Here is a 20,198-nt window from a genome sequence, read left to right as displayed (position 1 = left end):
CAGGGTTTAGAAATAACAGACTCAGATTTTGGCTATGAAGTCTTTCAGAATAGTTTCAAAGGACTGGAGAGAGGGTACTGACCTGATGGATACAGGTAAAGAGTTTCACACTGTAGCAACATGGTATGAATATGGGCCATGCCCAGCAGATTTAATAGGTTTGTGGACAGAAAGGAGTTTTTGGTCATTGGATTGTAATGACTGAGTGAAAACATAGTTGTATAAAATGGTATTTAGTACTGGACAAGCAGATTGATGCTGAATAATTTTATAGGTGGCAAGAAGCTGTGTATATGTTAGTTAATGGGGTAGTTTTAACTAATTTAGGGTTTGTAGTGCTATACAGTGGTGAGTTCTGAAGAGTATTTGCAGTAGATGTAGCCATTTTATTACAGCATTGTTCAAGTTTTGCATGTTTTGTTGCCTGGACTTTAGTAAGGATGGGAGCACCATAAAGTAGTAAGGGGAGGAAGTAAGTAGAGACGAGTTATTTTTAGTTGCGTTGGTAAGAAAGTTTTTGCCTCTGTAAAGCATCCGTAGTTTTTGGTGAGTTTTTTTATGCAATTTTGTATATGCAGGTAAAATTAAGATTATCATCCACTATCCATCCATCCATTCATGACCCCTTTTCCCATTTTTGCACATGGAGTCGGGATGTCACTTCAACAGTGACAATCATCTATATCCAAGGTTTACACTGCCAGGTGGCTGGCCCTGCCACTGCTGTCCTTCCATACCACTATCATCCCTAATAATTTGCTACAAGAAGTGACTTCAATGATTGTATTATTGTAGATAAAGAATTGTGGCAGAACACTGCTGGAACTTCAAATTCAAATTTAATAAAAACAAATAAAAACACCTTAAAATACAAAAGATTCCAATAGAATAAGCGCTTTCGGGTACAAACCCTTCATCAGATTAACAAACATCCCTACAACTGTAAATTTAAATGATGTAACATCCAATGAACAATCAGTGAAAGACCCGCCTATTCTTGAGGGCGGGTTTCATAGGTACTGCCTCATTTAAACCTGGGGCTCTATGGGCCATGAGTTCAATAATCCATTTTGCCTCAATAAGCTCAGTATATTGTTTAATGTCCACCCCCCTATAGTTCAGTCTAACATTCACTATAGCTCTAAAATGGAATGAATGCGTAGTGTTTAATTCTATATGTTTATATAGGGCATTGTGTATGTCACCATTCCTGATAGCAGAAAGGTGTTGCAATATTCTGACCTTAAACATGCAGTTGGTTTTGCCTACATAAAAATTAGGGCAATGTTGACACTCTGCTATATAAACAATATCTGTTGTTCTACATGTGGCTTTGACCTTAAATTCAAAAACTTTACCTGTTGCTGGGTGTATAAAAGTAGTGCTTTTATTAATATAGGTGCAGGCCTTGCATGTCCCACAAGGTATACTCCCAATTTTAGTCATAAAGGGTTGTGTCCTGATGCACCTCTCCTTACCTAGAATGTCTTTAAGGTTCCTATTCCTTCTAAACCCAAAACAAGGCTTATTCCCTACTAAGACCGTAGTGTTATCATCACTGGTCAGAATGTTCCAATTCTTATTAATTATATCACAAATTCCCCCAATATTACTGCTATAGGTAAACATAAGCTTTAATTTTTGTGTATCCGGTCTACTAGATGGTGTCGGATGTTCTTGTACTACATCCTGCTGTAACCAAGGTTTAAATCTCTTCCTACTAGAAACCATGTTGTTGTCTACCACTCTTCTAATAATATCTTGCCTATACCCTCTATCTTGGAAATAACCCTTTAATCTTCCTATCTCTTGTTCATATTGTAGTTCATCAGTGCATACTCTGGATACCCTACCAACCTGTCCCTGTATAATACTGGGAAAGGTAAATCTCGGGTGCATGCTGTTAAAGTGCAACAGCGTGTTCTTCCAACACTCTTTCCTATATAGGTGGGATGAAAATCCATCTACCGTTTGTTGTATACATACATCCAAAAATTCCAATTCAACATATGAACATTTAACTGTGAATTTCAAGAATGTGGTAGTAGAGTACAAATATCCAACAAATGTATCCAATAGACATCTGTCTCCCTTCCACAAAATAAAAATATCATCTACAAAACATTTGTACAAGGCAATATATTGCATCCAATTATTATCTGTCAAAAAAGATTTCTTCTCCCAAAAAGATAATACTAAATTAGCATACGTATTAGTGCAGGGGGTGCCCATAGCAACCCCCTGCGCCTGCCTATATGCCTGTTGTATACCTAGGAAGACGTTATTTTCCAAGACCAATGTTAACATGGTTTTCAACAAATCAATCTTGACGTCCCCCACCCCCATATCTTTCAACAACATACTAATGGCATTGATACCATAATCATTACTTATCACTGTGAAACGATTTTGTACATCCATAGATACCATCAAGTAAGCACCTGATGAATAATCTAACTTGACATCCCCTAGGGCTTTTAAAAAGTCACCTGTGTCTTCCAGGATGTCCACTATGCTATCTACATACGGTCTAAGGACCGATTCCAGCCAAATAGAAATATGTTCAGTTACCCAACCTCTCCCTGATACTATGGGTCTGAGAGGTGGGTCTGTCAAGGACTTATGTATCTTAGGTAACGCTTTGAAGATGGGTATAACAATGCCATCCATCCATAAAAAATGAAAAAGGTCTTTACTAATCACATTACTATCAAACAATTGTCTTAAGCGGCCATGTACCCCATCAATAACCTGTCTCACCACCAGTGGGTTAATTGGTATATAGGTGTCACCATCTGATAACAAATCCCTAATTTTGTTTTGATAGTATGTAGTATCCGATATCACCACAGCTCCTCCTTTATCAGCCATCTTGATTGTCAAATCCACATTATTACTCAAATCATGTAGGGCTTTGCTCAGTGTAGGTGTAAGATTATAATATTTATGTGCACGGTCTTTTTGAAAATACTGTATCAAATCCTGCTCACAACACTTAATAAACATATGCATACTGGCCGTGAAGGGTGGTACAAAACCACTGGGTTGTCTCAACCCCAAATTCTGGGATGAACTATTCCCAAACATATGCTTTAAGGCTACATTCCTACAAAATAACATAATATCCATAACGACCTCATTGTACACGCTTTCCTGACTAGGTACAAATGTTAAACCTTTGTTGAGTATAAAACTCTCTTCAGCCGTTAGACAATGGCTAGATAAATTATAAACAGCATTGTCACTAATATTACCAGTCAATCTAAAGTCCTTCTTTTCTTGTTGGTGCCCCTGCCTTCACTCAGTGAGCGTTTCCATGCCCCTTTCTTCTTCACAGGGGCCGGTAATTGTGCCAAAAAATGCTGTTCCCTTGATGTATGCTTCCGCCTGGCTCCCAAACGGAAATTCTCCGTGGCATCTTCCAAAATGCGCTGCGCTAATACGTATGCTAATTTAGTATTATCTTTTTGGGAGAAGAAATCTTTTTTGACATATAATAATTGGATGCAATATATTGCCTTGTACAAACGTTTTGTAGATGATATTTTTATTTTGTGGAAGGGAGACAGATGTCTATTGGATACATTTGTTGGATATTTGCACTCCAGTACCACATTCTTGAAATTCACAGTTAAATGTTCATATGTTGAATTGGAATTTTTGGATGTATGTATACAACAAACGGTAGATGGATTTTCATCCCACCTATATAGGAAAGAGTGTTGGAAGAACATGCTGTTGCGCTTTAACAGCATGCACCCGAGATTTACCTTTCCCAGTATTATACAGGGACAGGTTGGTAGGGTATCCAGAGTATGCACTGATGAACTACAATATGAACAAGAGATAGGAAGATTAAAGGGTTATTTCCAAGATAGAGGGTATAGGCAAGATATTATTAGAAGAGTGGTAGACAACAACATGGTTTCTAGTAGGAAGAGATTTAAACCTTGGTTACAACAGGATGTAGTACAAGAACGTCCGACACCATCTAGTAGACCAGATACACAAAAATTAAAGCTTATGTTTACCTATAGCAGTAATATTGGGGGAATTTGTGATATAATTAATAAGAATTGGAACATTCTGACCAGTGATGATAGCACTAAGGTCTTAGTAGGGAATAAGCCTTGTTTTGGGTTTAGAAGGAATAAGAACCTTAAAGACCTTCTAGGTAAGGAGAGGTGCATCAGGACACAACCCTTTATGACTAAAATTGGGAGTATACCTTGTGGGACATGCAAGGCCTGCACCTATATTAATAAAAGCACTACTTTTATACACCCAGCAACTGGTAAAGTTTTTGAATTTAAGGCCAAAGCCACATGTAGAACAACAGATATCGTTTATATAGCAGAGTGTCAACATTGCCCTAATTTTTATGTAGGCAAAACCAACTGCATGTTTAAGGTCAGAATATTGCAACACCTTTCTGCTATCAGGAATGGTGACATACACAATGCCCTATATAAACATATAGAATTAAACACTATGCATTCATTCCATTTTAGAGCTATAGTGAATGTTAGACTGAACCATGGGGGGGGGGGGGGACATTAAACAATATACTGAGCTTATTGAGGCAAAATGGATTATTGAACTCATGGCCCATAGAGCCCCAGGTTTAAATGAGGCAGTACCTATGAAACCCGCCCTCAAGAATAGGCGGGTCTTTCACTGATTGTTCATTGGATGTTACATCATTTAAATTTACAGTTGTGGGGAATGTTTGTTAATCTGATGAAGGGTTTGTACCCGAAAGCGCTTATTCTATTGGAATCTTTTGTATTTTAAGGTGTTTTTATTTGTTTTTATTAAATTTGAATTTGAAGTTCCAGCAGTGTTCTGCCACGATTCTTTATCTACAAGTTTGCTTTTTTCGTTTTGGCAGAACTTAAGTGAGGCACCATACATTTATTTGCTATTGTTCTTGTCTCTTGTGTTTTGGTGCCTTACATGCTATGGAAACATCGGGGAAGAGCATAACCACTCATGCTATGGCGATAGCTGGTAAAGAAAAGGACAATTCTAATGGAGCTTATTCCAGACATATTTTACCAGTGGAGAATCCGTTGCTGAACATGGACTTTATGGTGTTAAAAAACCATGGTTTTACTAGTTCGGTTCCAGCTAGCACTGACAAACATTTTGACGATATACTAAGAGATTTTAGCTATAAAGTGGTGAGATTACAACGTCTGCAATGGCAGACACACCACTTTGAAGCTTGTTTGAAATTTGGCATTGTTCCGAGAGGTATGAGGGTCTTGTGTATGCCAACTCAGGGAGAGCGGTATCCTGAGCATTTGGCCCAATGGCAACTGATTAATATTCATACAGGCTTCCAGTACATGGAGCTGCTCAACAATTTCTTTGAACCAGAAATGGTATCCCTGAAGAACGATATTGCCATCTTGCAACGTAAACTAGAAACGGAGTTCACAGGGAGAAGATATTCAGAGTGTTTGGAACAGCAGTATGTCACTTTGTCGGATAGTGATGAGAAACTTAAACTTCAGAAAATGAACAAATTAAAAAGGGACTATGAAGATTTCTTGAAGGGGAACATCTTTGTTTGGCCGAGGCTGCGGGCCAATGATAATAATCCTGCTCCTTTACCTGATAGGAGATTGGCTACAAGGAAACTGGAAGAGATGCACAGCCATGCACGTCCTGTTCCAGGACATGAAGCAGCTCGACACGTTGAATTCAGTGAGAGGATTTCAGGTGACCAGGAGAACGGTCGTTCATTGGAGGGGACCAATGAATCATCTTTGGACCCTGCTTCTTTGATTGAAGTACCTGCTACCATTCCCTTGGTCGCTGAAGGTAATGATAGTTTGGTACCCAATGGACATAATAACTCTAATGGACATAACAACTCCAGCGGCATTTTGGAAGATGCCACAGAGAATTTCCGTTTGGGAGCCAGGCGGAAGCATACATCAAGGGAACAGCATTTTTTGGCACAATTACCGGCCCCTGTGAAGAAGAAAGGGGCATGGAAACGCTCACTGAGTGAAGGCAGGGGCGTCAACAAGAAAAGAAGGACTTTAGATTGACTGGTAATATTAGTGACAATGTTGTTTATAATTTATCTAGCCATTGTCTAACGGCTGAAGAGAGTTTTATACTCAACAAAGGTTTAACATTTGTACCTAGTCAGGAAAGCGTGTACAATGAGGTTGTTATGGATATTATGTTATTTTGTAGGAATGTAGCCTTAAAGCATATGTTTGGGAATAGTTCATCCCAGAATTTGGGGTTGAGACAACCCAGTGGTTTTGTACCACCCTTCACGGCCAGTATGCATATGTTTATTAAGTGTTGTGAGCAGGATTTGATACAGTATTTTCAAAAAGACCGTGCACATAAATATTATAATCTTACACCTACACTGCGCAAAGCCCTACATGATTTGAGTAATAATGTGGATTTGACAATCAAGATGGCTGATAAAGGAGAAGCTGTGGTGATATTGGATACTACATACTATCAAAACAAAATTAGGGATTTGTTATCAGATGGTGACACTTATATACCAATTAACCCACTGGTGGTGAGACAGGTTATTGATGGGGTACATGGCCGCTTGAGACAATTGTTTGATAGTAATGTGATTAGTAAAGACCTTTTTCATTTTTTATGGATGGATGGCATTGTTATACCCATCTTCAAAGCGTTACCTAAGATACATAAGTCCTTGACAAACCCACCTCTCAGACACATAGTATCAGGGAGAGGTTGGGTAACTGAACATATTTCTATTTGGTTGGAATCGGTCCTTAGACCGTATGTAGATAGCATAGTGGACATCCTGGAAGACACAGGTGACTTTTTAAAAGCCCTAGGGGATGTCAAGTTAGATTATTCATCAGGTGCTTACTTGATGGTATCTATGGATGTACAAAATCTTTTCACAGTGATAAGTAATGATTATGGTATCAATGCCATTAGTATGTTGTTGAAAGATATGGGGGTGGGGGACGTCAAGATTGATTTGTCGAAAACCATGTTAGCATTGGTCTTGGAAAATAACGTCTTCCTAGGTATACAACAGGCATATAGGCAGGCGCAGGGGGTTGCTATGGGCACCCCTGCGCTAATACGTATGCTAATTTAGTATTATCTTTTTGGGAGAAGAAATCTTTTTTGACAGATAATAATTGGATGCAATATATTGCCTTGTACAAACGTTTTGTAGATGATATTTTTATTTTGTGGAAGGGAGACAGATGTCTATTGGATACATTTGTTGGATATTTGCACTCCACTACCACATTCTTGAAATTCACAGTTAAATGTTCATATGTTGAATTGGAATTTTTGGATGTATGTATACAGCAAACGGTAGATGGATTTTCATCCCACCTATATAGGAAAGAGTGTTGGAAGAACACGCTGTTACACTTTAACAGCATGCACCCGAGATTTACCTTTCCCAGTATTATACAGGGACAGGTTGGTAGGGTATCCAGAGTATGCACTGATGAACTACAATATGAACAAGAGATAGGAAGATTAAAGGGTTATTTCCAAGATAGAGGGTATAGGCAAGATATTATTAGAAGAGTGGTAGACAACAACATGGTTTCTAGTAGGAAGAGATTTAAACCTTGGTTACAACAGGATGTAGTACAAGAACGTCCGACACCATCTAGTAGACCGGATACACAAAAATTAAAGCTTATGTTTACCTATAGCAGTAATATTGGGGGAATTTGTGATATAATTAATAAGAATTGGAACATTCTGACCAGTGATGATAACACTAAGGTCTTAGTAGGGAATAAGCCTTGTTTTGGGTTTAGAAGGAATAGGAACCTTAAAGACATTCTAGGTAAGGAGAGGTGCATCAGGACACAACCCTTTATGACTAAAATTGGGAGTATACCTTGTGGGACATGCAAGGCCTGCACCTATATTAATAAAAGCACTACTTTTATACACCCAGCAACTGGTAAAGTTTTTGAATTTAAGGCCAAAGCCACATGTAGAACAACAGATATTGTTTATATAGCAGAGTGTCAGCATTGCCCTAATTTTTATGTAGGCAAAACCAACTGCATGTTTAAGGTCAGAATATTGCAACACCTTTCTGCTATCAGGAATGGTGACATACACAATGCCCTATATAAACATATAGAATTAAACACTATGCATTCATTCCATTTTAGAGCTATAGTGAATGTTAGACTGAACCATGGGGGGGGGGGGACATTAAACAATATACTGAGCTTATTAAGGCAAAATGGATTATTGAACTCATGGCCCATAGAGCCCCAGGTTTAAATGAGGCAGTACCTATGAAACCCGCCCTCAAGAATAGGCGGGTCTTTCACTGATTGTTCATTGGATGTTACATCATTTAAATTTACAGTTGTAGGGATGTTTGTTAATCTGATGAAGGGTTTGTACCCGAAAGCGCTTATTCTATTGGAATCTTTTGTATTTTAAGGTGTTTTTATTTGTTTTTATTAAATTTGAATTTGAAGTTCCAGCAGTGTTCTGCCACGATTCTTTATCTACAAGTTTGCTTTTTTCGTTTTGGCAGAACTTAAGTGAGGCACCATACATTTATTTGCTATGATTGTATTATTAAGAGACAGGATTTTACATTTTATTTTTTTTTCATGAGAGGGGGGAGTTGGGGAAAAACGTAGTTTGCTTTTTTTTTTTTTTTGATCACGAGTTACGAGTTACTGTTAAATCTTCTTGAGTAATTTTTTGGAGATGTGCCAGGTTGTCTGATGCGCATATATGTGTGGAGCCATCTGGGTATTGTATTAGGGAGGCCTGTTGTGTGGATGTGTGGAGGATGTTGGTGAGAATGCTAAAGAGGAGGGGACCAAGCATACAGTCTTTTGGTACACTGGTGGTAATAGATAGTTGAGAAAAAGCTCGAGATGAAGAGAGTACAAATGGCCATTCCTAGATGTGAAGAAAGCATATGACAAGGTCCTAAGAAAGCTGATTTGGGCAGTCCTGCAGGTGATTTGAAGTCCCAGAAACATTGGTAGAATTAGTACAGGCTATGTACAATGACTCATGTACTAAAAGTGTTCAGACTCACAGAGAGGTTCCCAGTGGGAGGGAGATGCATCAAGGTTCATCTCTGAGCCCGGTGCTGTTCATACTGGTGATGGACTACATTAGCAAACAGGTTTAAGGGGACAGAGCAACAAAGTTGCTGTATGTAGATGATGTGGCATTACAGGCAGCCTCTGAGCAAGAACTTCAGCAAAGGGTAGGATAGTGGAATGCAAAACTGAAGGCACATGGGTTGAAACTAAGTACAGATAAGACCGTTGTAATGGCAGCAAATGGGAAAATCAGAAGAAGCTGAGAAATGAGACAAATGGAAAATAGTGGAACAGCTTAACAGCTTGAAGTATCTGGGAGGATTGGCTGAGGAGAATGGAAGTCTAAATGAGGCGGTCAAAGCTAGAATCAGAGGGGCTGCAGCCAACTGCCACAGTATGTCAGGAGTACTGTGTGACAGAAGAATGCCAAAGAAGCTCAAAGGTAAGGTGTGCAAAGCAGTGGTGCAACCAGTACTACTGTATGGTATAGAAAACTGGGCAGTGAAGGCAGAGCAGCTGAGAAAAACTAAGGTGATGGAGATGATGTGTCTGTGATAGGTGGTAGGATGCGCACTGTGGGACAGATGAAGAAATGAGGACATCAGAGCAGTAGCCAAAGTAGCTCAAATTGCAGAAAAAGTTAAAGAGAACACATTGGGGTGCAGAAAAGGAGAAGGCAATTTGGTGAATAATATTTGGTATAGGCAGGAAGAAGGCAAGAGGAAACAAGGACTTCCAGCAAAGAAATGGATGGATTGTGAGAGAGAAGAGCTGCAACAGTCAGGCATGACTGCTGAAGACGATAGGAGAGCGATACTGAATCGAGAGAGATGGCAGCAGATGACACAACACCCCGACCCCATGTAGAAAATGAAAAAATGGGGGAGGATGATGATTGTCCACATCAGGAAAAGGTTAATGGTACAAATCCATAAAGGTTTATTGATGTCTTTAGGGTCATGGACTCCTGTGTGAATGTCCCAGCCGGTCTCAGTCCACTATGCTTAAGAAAATGCACTGGGCCTGTTCTCTGTGCCTAAACCTACAGGGCTGCATGTTGTAGGTACTTTTGAGATTTCATTTTGATCAGTCTGTCTAAATTAATTTTGTATTTCTTGTATGCCTGCAAATCCAAATCACTTTTAAATTTGGATTACCCCTCCCAGTGGTTATAAGCCTTAGCAATAGCTAACTCTAACTCCATCATCTTACTGTCATTCCCTGCATAGGGCATCCCTTTGGTTGCTTGGCAAATGGCTCAGACTTCTAATTTAAAATTTTTCCAATATGTAAACACTGACATTGCAATTAAAGGATTTCTGGCTAAGCAAAGCTCTACCACCTCCTTCACAAATATCTTTTGTCTGAGCACTCATAAGTATTAGTGGATTAGCTGTACACTTTTTTTTACAGATGTTGGGGAAAATTCCATTCCTTTCTCTCTGTTATCATCATCATAACCATATCATAGAGAGTACAACCACTTCATGATTTGTGTGGGGGTATGAAAATAGAATAATGATGTGATACACCCTGGGAACAAAGTTTCTAGTTATTAAAAATAATCTAGTCAACTGTCTGTTTAAGGGAGGGTGGATTTCCAAGTCATCTAGGTGGCAGACCCATTCTATGCCAACTAAGCCCATGACAGCTATTGAATAAGAGAAAATACTTGTTTTTTGTGTGCTTTCTCAGCTGGGGTGGGATATGACCATTAGTGAGACTATTACAGCATCAAAATCTCCCCAAGGACTACCAGCACATTTAGACTGTTGAAAAACCCATAAACATAACACAAAAGTAATTTCCTTGAGGGGGCCTCCAGGTCAGCCTCTGTCCATCTTCCCTCCACATTAACCTCTTGCTTCTGCTGGGGCTATGCAAGCCAATACCTCTTAAGCACAAATGCCCCATGTTTAGATAAGTCAGGCAACCCTGCTATTCAACAAACTTTTCCAAGAGGGAAACAAGCATTGCTTGTACTTTCTAGAGATGTTTTACTTTTAGAAGAAAAGGAATGCTTGCCTCCAAAACTTCCACATAGTGAGATAATGAATGTTTTTTAGCTTGGGAGTACAAACCTCAGGAATTAACTGTTAACATTTTATTATATGTTTAGATAAAAAAAGTGAATATAAAAAACACTGTAAACACAATTAACAGTAGTTTGAATTGTAAGAAGCACTGTAATAATAAACTGTATTCTAGTAACAAGTAGCTATTCAGAAGTAAAAGTTCACATAAAAGTTAGGTGACCAGTGGTCACTAAGGTATAGTGATAGGAGGTGTCATTACAATACGTGGGCAGGAAAACATAGTTCTCCATCATGGGACATGCACCAAGAGAACATGTTGGCTGGTGAAAAAGCATGCTTCAGTAACAAAAGGTTGACCCCTTTTGTATCTATAAGGAAGGATATTTTCCCATTTTTTGTCTACTTTTTCTGGGGACTTGTAGCCATGTAAAAAGTTAGTATTTTTTGTTCTTTGTCCTTATAGCAGTGCAAATGGAAGTTGTTGCCGTGGAGATGGAGACTGATCATTGTCAATGCCAGAATATTCTGTGCTGTCCATGTTTATGGTACTGCCATCTTCTGCAATTAGATTAGAGAATTTGTTGCTGACTGGTGCTTAAAACAAAGCCCTTGCTCCAGACTTCTTATGTTACTCAGTAGGGCTCTTGACAGTGTGATTGACACCATCACTTGTTAGTGGGTTTGAAGGAGGCCTATGGGCCATATTTTTCAAAATGGCTGCAAATTTCCCAGGAATTGTAGTTAACCTTGTCTGATGTGGTGGATCTTACAGTTGGGAGGAGAATGAATTTTCATTGGTTTCATTTCTCACATCACTATGAAGAAGTTATTTTTTTCCTGCAGAAAGTTGAATGCCTCATCTGGAGCTTCAGTGAATATTCTCTGGTTTCCCCATCTAATCATAAGTTCAGAAGAGTGGTGAAAACTAGAAGGGATGCTGTTGCAGCAATACCTTTTTCACTTCTTTAAAAGCCCTTTAGTCTACAGGGCTGTGGTAGCATAATCCTGCTATGGGTGAATTTTACATTCCTTTAGGTGAAATTCTTTTCCCATATCACTCTTTTTTTAAAGAATTCTTTGACAGTAAGGTCAAACAGCTTACAGATTACATTTCCAATGGATTTATTTAACTTCAAGGGAGCTTGTACAGACCTACATGACCATTTTGCTGTAATGTCACTGGGGAGAGCTAATGTTTTCTTAAAAGATTTTTAAGAAAAAGTTCAACATCTTTTGCCATTTAGTCCCTTTCCAAGACCCACTAATGGAAGTTACATTCCCTTTCCCTGTTTTCCATGTGTATTTACTTGAACTGTACTGCCTATAAAATTATACCGTGATCCAAAATTGTCACTTGAAGTGAGAGTATTGATTCCAGAAAGAGAGCTCTGCTTTGTTTTTCACTGTCAAATATTTCAAGTCCACCAAACTGGTGATGACCTGATGGATATGATGTGAGATGAGTTGTGTGTGATTGTCTGGTTTTGTTTCCTCAATGAAAAAGTCAGTAGTGCATTCTGGCTCAGACATACTGAGTCTTGGATAGGCCAAACCTGGATCGGATACACTGTGAATGACAAAATATCATTCCTTTGTTAGTCCATTCAGAAGACCAAAGTGCCAAATAAGAAGTAATTTTGAGAAGCATGGACAGTTTTAACCGAGGGTTGGCATGGAGCAATAGAATTTTGATGCATCCATCTTGGCGTTAAGCTCCGAGTCCTAGCTCCACTGTTCTTAGCCTTTTGTTTATTTAGCCCTTTTTAAATAACATACATTCAACAATACTCTTCCCTGTTTTGCAGTTCATTGCATTACATTTCTGTATTTGCTTCACTTTCCAGGTTTATTCACACAGTGACATGCTCCATTTCATTTATTTAATTTTTCATGCTGTGGACTTACTCATAATCTTCTAATAAGCCTTTTTTGGTAGAAATACCCCTGTACACAAACCCCTATGCAGCCATCTACAGACCAATTTATTCCCCTTTCCTACCTTACCAACTAGTGGAGTTGACAGAAAAAGGCCTGAACATTAATCATCCTTGACTGATCACATACCTCTCAATTGTACAGTTTTTTGCAGAATGTCCAGATTTTTTGCCTAACATTTTTGGTCTGTTTCTCATAAAATTGTGGTTTTCTGGCAAATTGCTGGTAAATCATTGAGGGCTGAAGTCATAAAATAATGACAGACATTTGAGTTTCAGACCTCATACCATTCAAAAAATTCATGTTAACGCAAAACCTGTTATTTTATTAACTTCCTAAGTTTCTAAGAGCATATTTAAAAAGTGCCCCTATTTCTTGGGTCTTTGTTACCCCATTATTTATGACTTTGTCCAGATTTTTTGCTATAAGAGGTTCAGAGGTATACTGGTCGAGATAATTGGTCTCTGTCTCCTCTCCATATAACAGCTGAACAGCACATACACGCACCCTCACACACACACACAGTACCACTGCATAGGTGAATGCTTCCACTTTCCTGGCTCAGAGAGAGTGGAACACATTAATTAGTAAGTCTGTATATTATCCAGTGAGCACACCTCTCAACTGTCCTATTTTTTGCAAACAATTGCATTTTTGCTGAATGGCTCTTTAAATTATTTTTTATAGTTGAGCCACCTTCGTCATTATCTCACAACTGACATGTCACTAAAGCTGCACCTGCACAAATTTAGTATGGGTGTGAGACAGTGGGTAGATTGTATTAACTGTAATAATACATTGTCCACAGAGCTGGACAGTAAAAGATTGTCCATAGAGCTGGACAATAAAAGATTTAAGTTGAAGCTCTTATACTTCCTATTAAGGACCATTGAAGGTCTCATAGAATTTCTTTGATGATGAAGCTTTCTGGTAAGCGTAGCTCTTAGATGTCCTTGAGTTTTATCTCATATTTTCACAATATTTCCCTCATAACATTTTCTCATTTTCTGGTAAATCATTGAAGCTTGCAGACACTCAGTAATGCCAGATATTAGAATTACATACTTCTCATTCTTTTGAAAATAATGTATGCCAGTAGAAACCCTGTTATTCTAGTAACTTTTTAAATGAATTAGAGTAATATTTAAAAAAATGTCCCTATTTTTGAGCCTTTATTCCTCCATTACTTTTGACCTTGGCCAGAATTCCTGAGCAAAGAAATTGAAAAGTATGTATTGACGTCCTGGCAGAGATAAAATGGGATGAACGATTTGCAATTTCCATAGTGAATTCTGAGAATAAGTGACTGGACGAAGAACATATGAGTCTCTTTCTCTTTTTGGGGGTGCTGGGGTACAGCTTCCTTAAAATTTAAAGGCGGTGCAGCTGGTTTTTAAGTGCAGTTGTAGTTTTCACATCAACATAACATTTAAAAAAGATTGCTCATGTTTACTTTTAATTAAAGTTAGACATTTTGCTGCAATGTCGATGCGAGTTTATATGCATGGTCTAGTTGCATTCTAAATACTTTAAGGTATGTATAAAGCATATATGTTATTGCAATATGCAACTGTGTATGTTTTCAGTAGTTGGTGTAAAAATGCACAATTCCATATTTCGAAAACTAGTGCTAGAAGGGCTGGGAAAGATTATTTATATTATGCGGCAGTAATTGCCAACGAAAGCGTTCCTGAATGATGTGCATAAGCTTTCTGAACTTCAAGGGAAATTTTTACCTGTGACCTCTGCTGCTATCCATTGCATAGGTAGTAAGTCAGGATAGCACTGGTAAGACACGAGTCACATAAACAATCCATACACAGTATAGTGCTGAACTGTATGTTTTCTTTTGTTACATGTCTAATATTGTGGGGGCATACATCTTGTTAAATGGTGAGAGGAGGTGGTGACAACACTTTTGCAATTTGACACTCAAGAGTAAAAATCAGTGGGGATGTTGTTGTTTGGACTGCATACATAGACAGTACCACCTGTGTCTGTTTTTGTTTGAAGTGTTGAAAGTGTTGGGCATCCAAGTTCTTTTGCACTGGATTTGTACAGTTATTGGCCATTTCCCCTTTGGATTGTTTTTGGAACAAGTGTGTGTGTGTGTGTGTGTGTGTGTGTGTGTGTGTGTGAATGTTTATGCACACACACACACACATATATATATATATATATATATATACACACACATTATTATTCTTTTCTTACAGCTAGGATTTTAAGCATATTCTTTAGGTACAGTTTATCTCATTCATGTATGCTCTTATTAATGTTTGTTGTGCTTATTTATTTAGAGATAGAGCAGTGACCCACATGAGCATTTTTCAGCCTCAGGTTGGGATCACTGTGGAGCTAAGTAACTTGCTCAGAGTCATACAGAGTTGGCTGATGAGAATCAAACCCTAGACTACCAGATGTAGCTTCGGGTCTATATTAAATAAGCGAATGCACTAAATTGTGAATGCTATATAATTGACCCACTAACACTGAAAAAACAAAATCTCAAACAAACAGATCAGCGATTTTTTCCCAGGGAAAAAAATCGCTGATCCATTAAAAAAAAAAAAACAAAAAAAACACAAAATAATGTGTCCCCCACACCCCCCCACTTAAATATACCAACTCAGAGATCGCACCACAGTGGAGGAAATGGCAAAGTCCCGAAAACGACCCAGAGATTTTTTTCTCTAGGAAAAAAAAATCGCTGTTCTGTGCTTTTGGGATTTTGCCATTTTGGGTAAGTAGGTTTGATTAAGCAGCGTTCACAATTTAGTGCTTTCACTAACTTAATAGGGACCTGTAGGTTTGTAACAGCTCATAGCCTTAATCCTCTGCCACACTGCTTGGCTGAAGACTGACTTTTTCTGTACCAATACATCATCTCATGATAAAATCTGCTTATATTTTTGCATCATTTTGCCACTCCAGTTTTTTTAATGCATGTTTCTGAGTGATATGAGCTGTTATGAAGTATTTCCAACTCCTATTGGAAGTGGGAGGATTATGCTATTTTGTATGTCATTTTTATGCTAATTTTGTGACCAAATGTTTAACCAGATGGGGCCTACTGTCTTGGTCCAGATTTTCTATGTATGCAGGTTGAGAGGTATTCCAGTGAGTGGGCTACTGCTGACAATACCCTGTCTTCCAACAGGTAGTATTTATACAGTGAGGACTATCTGCATCTCTGTCCCCATAGGTTCATAGGTTCATAGGTAGGTACTAGGCTATCGGCCCTGGGGCCTATACAAGCCCAGCCAAAAAGGTACCCTGGCTATTGCCACCCAAGAAAATGATTTTCCTGTGCCACTGTCGAGCAGAGTCACAGAGGTGATCCCTGGGGTGAATTTCCTATTGCCCATCCAATCATCAAGATTTTTCTTGAAGAGTGCTAATGAGGAGCTTTGCTTGATATAGATAGGTAGTTTATTCCAGAGTATAGGAAGTCTCTGGGACAGGAATCTATCCCTCCGGCATGTTCTGTTTATTGTGGTGACAAGGTTTAGGTCCCTAGATCGTGCAGCTCGGAGGGATTGGGATTTCTTTAAGTGGAGCATTCCCAACAGCTCTGGGTTTGACATAGCTTTGTATGTTAGGCAGAGATCACCTCTGAGTAGGCAATATGCGACGGAGTAAAGCTGGAGTTTTTTGAGATGGTCTGCGTAGGGCATCTGTTTGAGGCCAGTAATCCTCTTTGTGAGGTATTTCTGCGGCCTTTCCAGTTGTTGTAGATGTCTTGTGAGGTACATACCAAAAGGGGCAATGTACTCAATAATGGGTCTAATGAGTGATGAGTAGAGGGGAACAATGACCTCTTTTTTTCTGGATAAGAAACCTTTTGTGATGAGGTGTGCCACATAGAAGGATTTCCTGACTACTGTGGCGATGTGATTATCAAAGGAGAGACTACTGTCCACCTGTGTCCCAAGGTCTCTTATCACACTTTCGGTGTCAAGTATACTACCGCTTATGTTGTAGTGCATGGGTACAGAGTTTTTACCAAAGGGGATGACAATGCACATTTTGGCATTGAGATTGAGGCCATGGCTTTGACACCAGGCATCTGTCTCCATGAGGCCCTTTTGTAGGATGTCCACATCATTAGGAGTTTCGATTATGGCTCCTAGTTTGCAGTCATCTGCGAACTGCATTAGCCAAAGACCTTCTGTGTTAGCCTGTACTTCAGAGAAGTAGATACCAAACAGGAGAGGACCCAGGACTGAACCCTGTGGTACTCCACTTCTCACTGGTCTGAAGTCTGATTTGGAGTCTGCTACTTTCACAGTGTGGGTTCTGTCAGTGAACCAGTTGGCAACCCATCTTGTGACATAAGGATTTATACCTAGTTTAGTGAGTTTATCTATAATTCCAGAGTGGGGGATGGTGTCAAAAGCCTTGGCAAGATCTAGATAGGCTGTGTGAACCACCTTACCCTTGTCAGCGGCTTTGGTGGCTGCTTCAAAGAAGTCTATCAGGTTTAGGAGACATAATCTGCCTTTTACAAACCCAAACTGGGTGGGGTCCAGAGTTTGGAGATTACCAATGTCTTTGTTTATACGTTCCATGATAATACGTTCCATGGGCTTGCAGACCAGGCTCATCAGGCTAATGGGGCGGTAGTTCCCGGGGTCCATGGTGGCTCCCCCCTTGTGGAGTGGGATAACCATCACTGCGCGCCATTCAGCAGGCACAAAGCCTGAGGTGAGACTATGATTGAACATGGTACTTAGGTGGGTTGCCAGTTCGTTCTGCAGTTCATGTAGAACACAGCCTGGGATGTTGTCTGGTCCCATGGATGCTGTGTTCTTGACTTTGGAGAGTGTGTTTTTTTTTACCTGTGCAGCCATGATTACAGGAACTTTGCATTCTTCCGGTATAGAGATTGGTTCTTTAGGGGGTGAGAGGGGGTAAAGTTAGTACTGATCCTATCTGCCAGGATGTTGGCAATTTCAATTGGGTCTGTATATTTAGTGCCATTGTGCTGTAACTCAGAGCAGATCTGAGTGTTGCCATTGAGATTCTTGACATAGCTATAGAATGCATTGTGGTTGTCTTTAGAATCAGTGGCATAATGGACAAGCCAACCTTGGCTGTCACTCTCATCTCCCCCTGACTAGCTCTTCCAGCGGTCAGGCTCAATGTTCGAAGCTAGGGCATCTAGGATACAGTCATGGCTTTATACCCTCTGCTACAGAACTCACAGTAACATTCTAGAAATGACTATACAATTTTAATTTACAGAAATTTTGAACCTGTGAAATTCTCCTTTTATCATGTTTAATCAGTTATAATTCAAACAGAAGGCTTGGCTACATCTACACTGCTAATATGAGTCAAACATGCCGACACAAAATAGAAGACAGAAGGGATACTGATTTCACTGTTCAGTTCAAAATGAGCATTTAGTCTCCTGGACACAAATGCCAAGCAAGTATTAATTTCTTTCTTTGTTTCTTTCTTAGCCTTAAGTGTATCCTTACACGTACATTAATTAGTACACTGAAGCACACTTTAAATGGGATGAAATCAAAGGAATAGTTAATAGTAACAGTGAGTTTCTTGTTTGTTACATGCTGTAAAGCATTCTTTCTGAAACAGCAATATATTTCAAGATAAAGAGAAACCAAGCAGTAGAATAAAACTTGTTTACTGTATTACCTTAGGCACATACATATTGTTAAGGTGCTAAATGCTCCATGCTGAGTTTTAAGTAATTAAAAAAAAATGTTAGAATGTTTCATCATTACTCACTTTCAGGCCACACTGATAGCTCTCTACCCGCCATTGTCTGTGAATAAGTAAAAAAATAAATTATTAGAACCAAGCATTCACTGCCTTGTTTTCAGTTTCCAAAGTTGAACATGTTACTGTCTCTACGATTTATATTATAAAAGCACTGTTTAAAAAATAATTTATTTTTGTCAAGAGGACATTACATATTTCTTTTTTTTCAGCTGATTGTTCTTTAAAACAAAAGACTAACCTAATTGCTTTCATGTAATGATAAATTGTTAAAGTAAATACTCAGTAACAGCTTTGTTATAGTTAGCAAATTAATCCACATCAAAAAGTTATTACAATTTCAAAATACACATTAGGGAACAAATAAAGATTAGGATTCAGAAACATAAGCAGATAACCACTTATAGATGGCCTTTCTGATTCAGAGACAGGCCCACTACAGTGATTTTACACGGTTGGTTGAATAAATGGTCCATTTCCATGGCCATGCATACCTCTTAGCTGTCCAGATTTTCACAGAATGCCCAGATTTTTGCCTCATATTTTTGGTTTGTCCCTCATAAAATGTGTGGTGTTCTGGCAAATCATTGAGGACTGAAGTCAATAAATAATAATAAATAAACTCAGACATTTGAGTTTCAGACTTCATACTCTTCAGAAAATGCATATAATGCAAAACTAGTTATTCTAGCAATTTTATAAGTTTATAGGAGTTATATTTACAATTTGTCCCTATCTTTGGGCCTCCTTTGTACCCCCATAATTTCTGACTTTGTCCAGATTTCTTGCACTGACAGGTTGAGAGTTAGGCCATGCTAAATACTAATGAGGCATTCCAGGGTAACAGTTAATGCTAATTAGCCATGTGTTCTCCTCAGAAATGTCTGCGGGAAAGGATTTTCACAGATGAGTGTAATGGTCAGCCATGTTAATTAAATTCTCCTGTTATTGTCAATGGGAAAGACTGGGCTGCAAGAAAGATTAGGAAAGATCACTGGTGCTTCAACAAAGTATTAGTTTAAGGGTGTGCACACTTATGCAACCAGCTTATTGTACATTTTTGTTTTTTTATTTTTTTCCCCTAACAGATTTGTTTGTTTTTCAAATGATTTGTACAGGTAATAGGGCATATTAAAGGTGGGAAACATTTTGAAATGATTTATTGTGGTCTCAATTTTTTATATCACAAAAACCTGGCATTTTAACAGGGGTGTGTACACTTTTTATATCCACGGAGTGTGGCACTGCATGTGCGTGTCTGCAGGTATGACTAGTGTCAGATGACTGTGTGTGTGTGTGTGTGTGTGTGTGTGTGTGTGTGTGTGTGTGTGTGCGCATGTGCGTGTGTCTGCCTGGGTGGTTACAGTAGGGTGCTTATGTAGGGGACTGATTATGC

General features: G+C 38.9%; 1 protein-coding gene across 3 annotated transcripts in view; it reads right to left on the bottom strand.

Annotated features, from left to right (window-relative positions):
• Positions 1 to 20,198, bottom strand: part of CARD10 (caspase recruitment domain family member 10) — a 738,524-nt gene that overhangs the window by 203,337 nt on the left and 514,989 nt on the right. For all 3 annotated transcript variants that reach the window (XM_044067420.1, XM_044067404.1, XM_044067414.1), the window contains exon 9: positions 18,812 to 18,848. In XM_044067420.1, the coding sequence (XP_043923355.1) occupies positions 18,812 to 18,848 (37 nt within the window). The remainder of the gene's footprint in view (positions 1 to 18,811; positions 18,849 to 20,198) is intronic.

The sequence above is a fragment of the Protopterus annectens genome, chromosome 1.part0 (assembly GCF_019279795.1).
Source record: "Protopterus annectens isolate FY-2018-M chromosome 1.part0, PAN1.0, whole genome shotgun sequence".
NCBI classification, from domain to species: Eukaryota; Metazoa; Chordata; order Ceratodontiformes; family Protopteridae; genus Protopterus; species Protopterus annectens.
The sequence above is the reverse complement of the archived record's forward strand: the minus strand, read 5'-3'. Positions and strand labels throughout refer to the sequence as shown.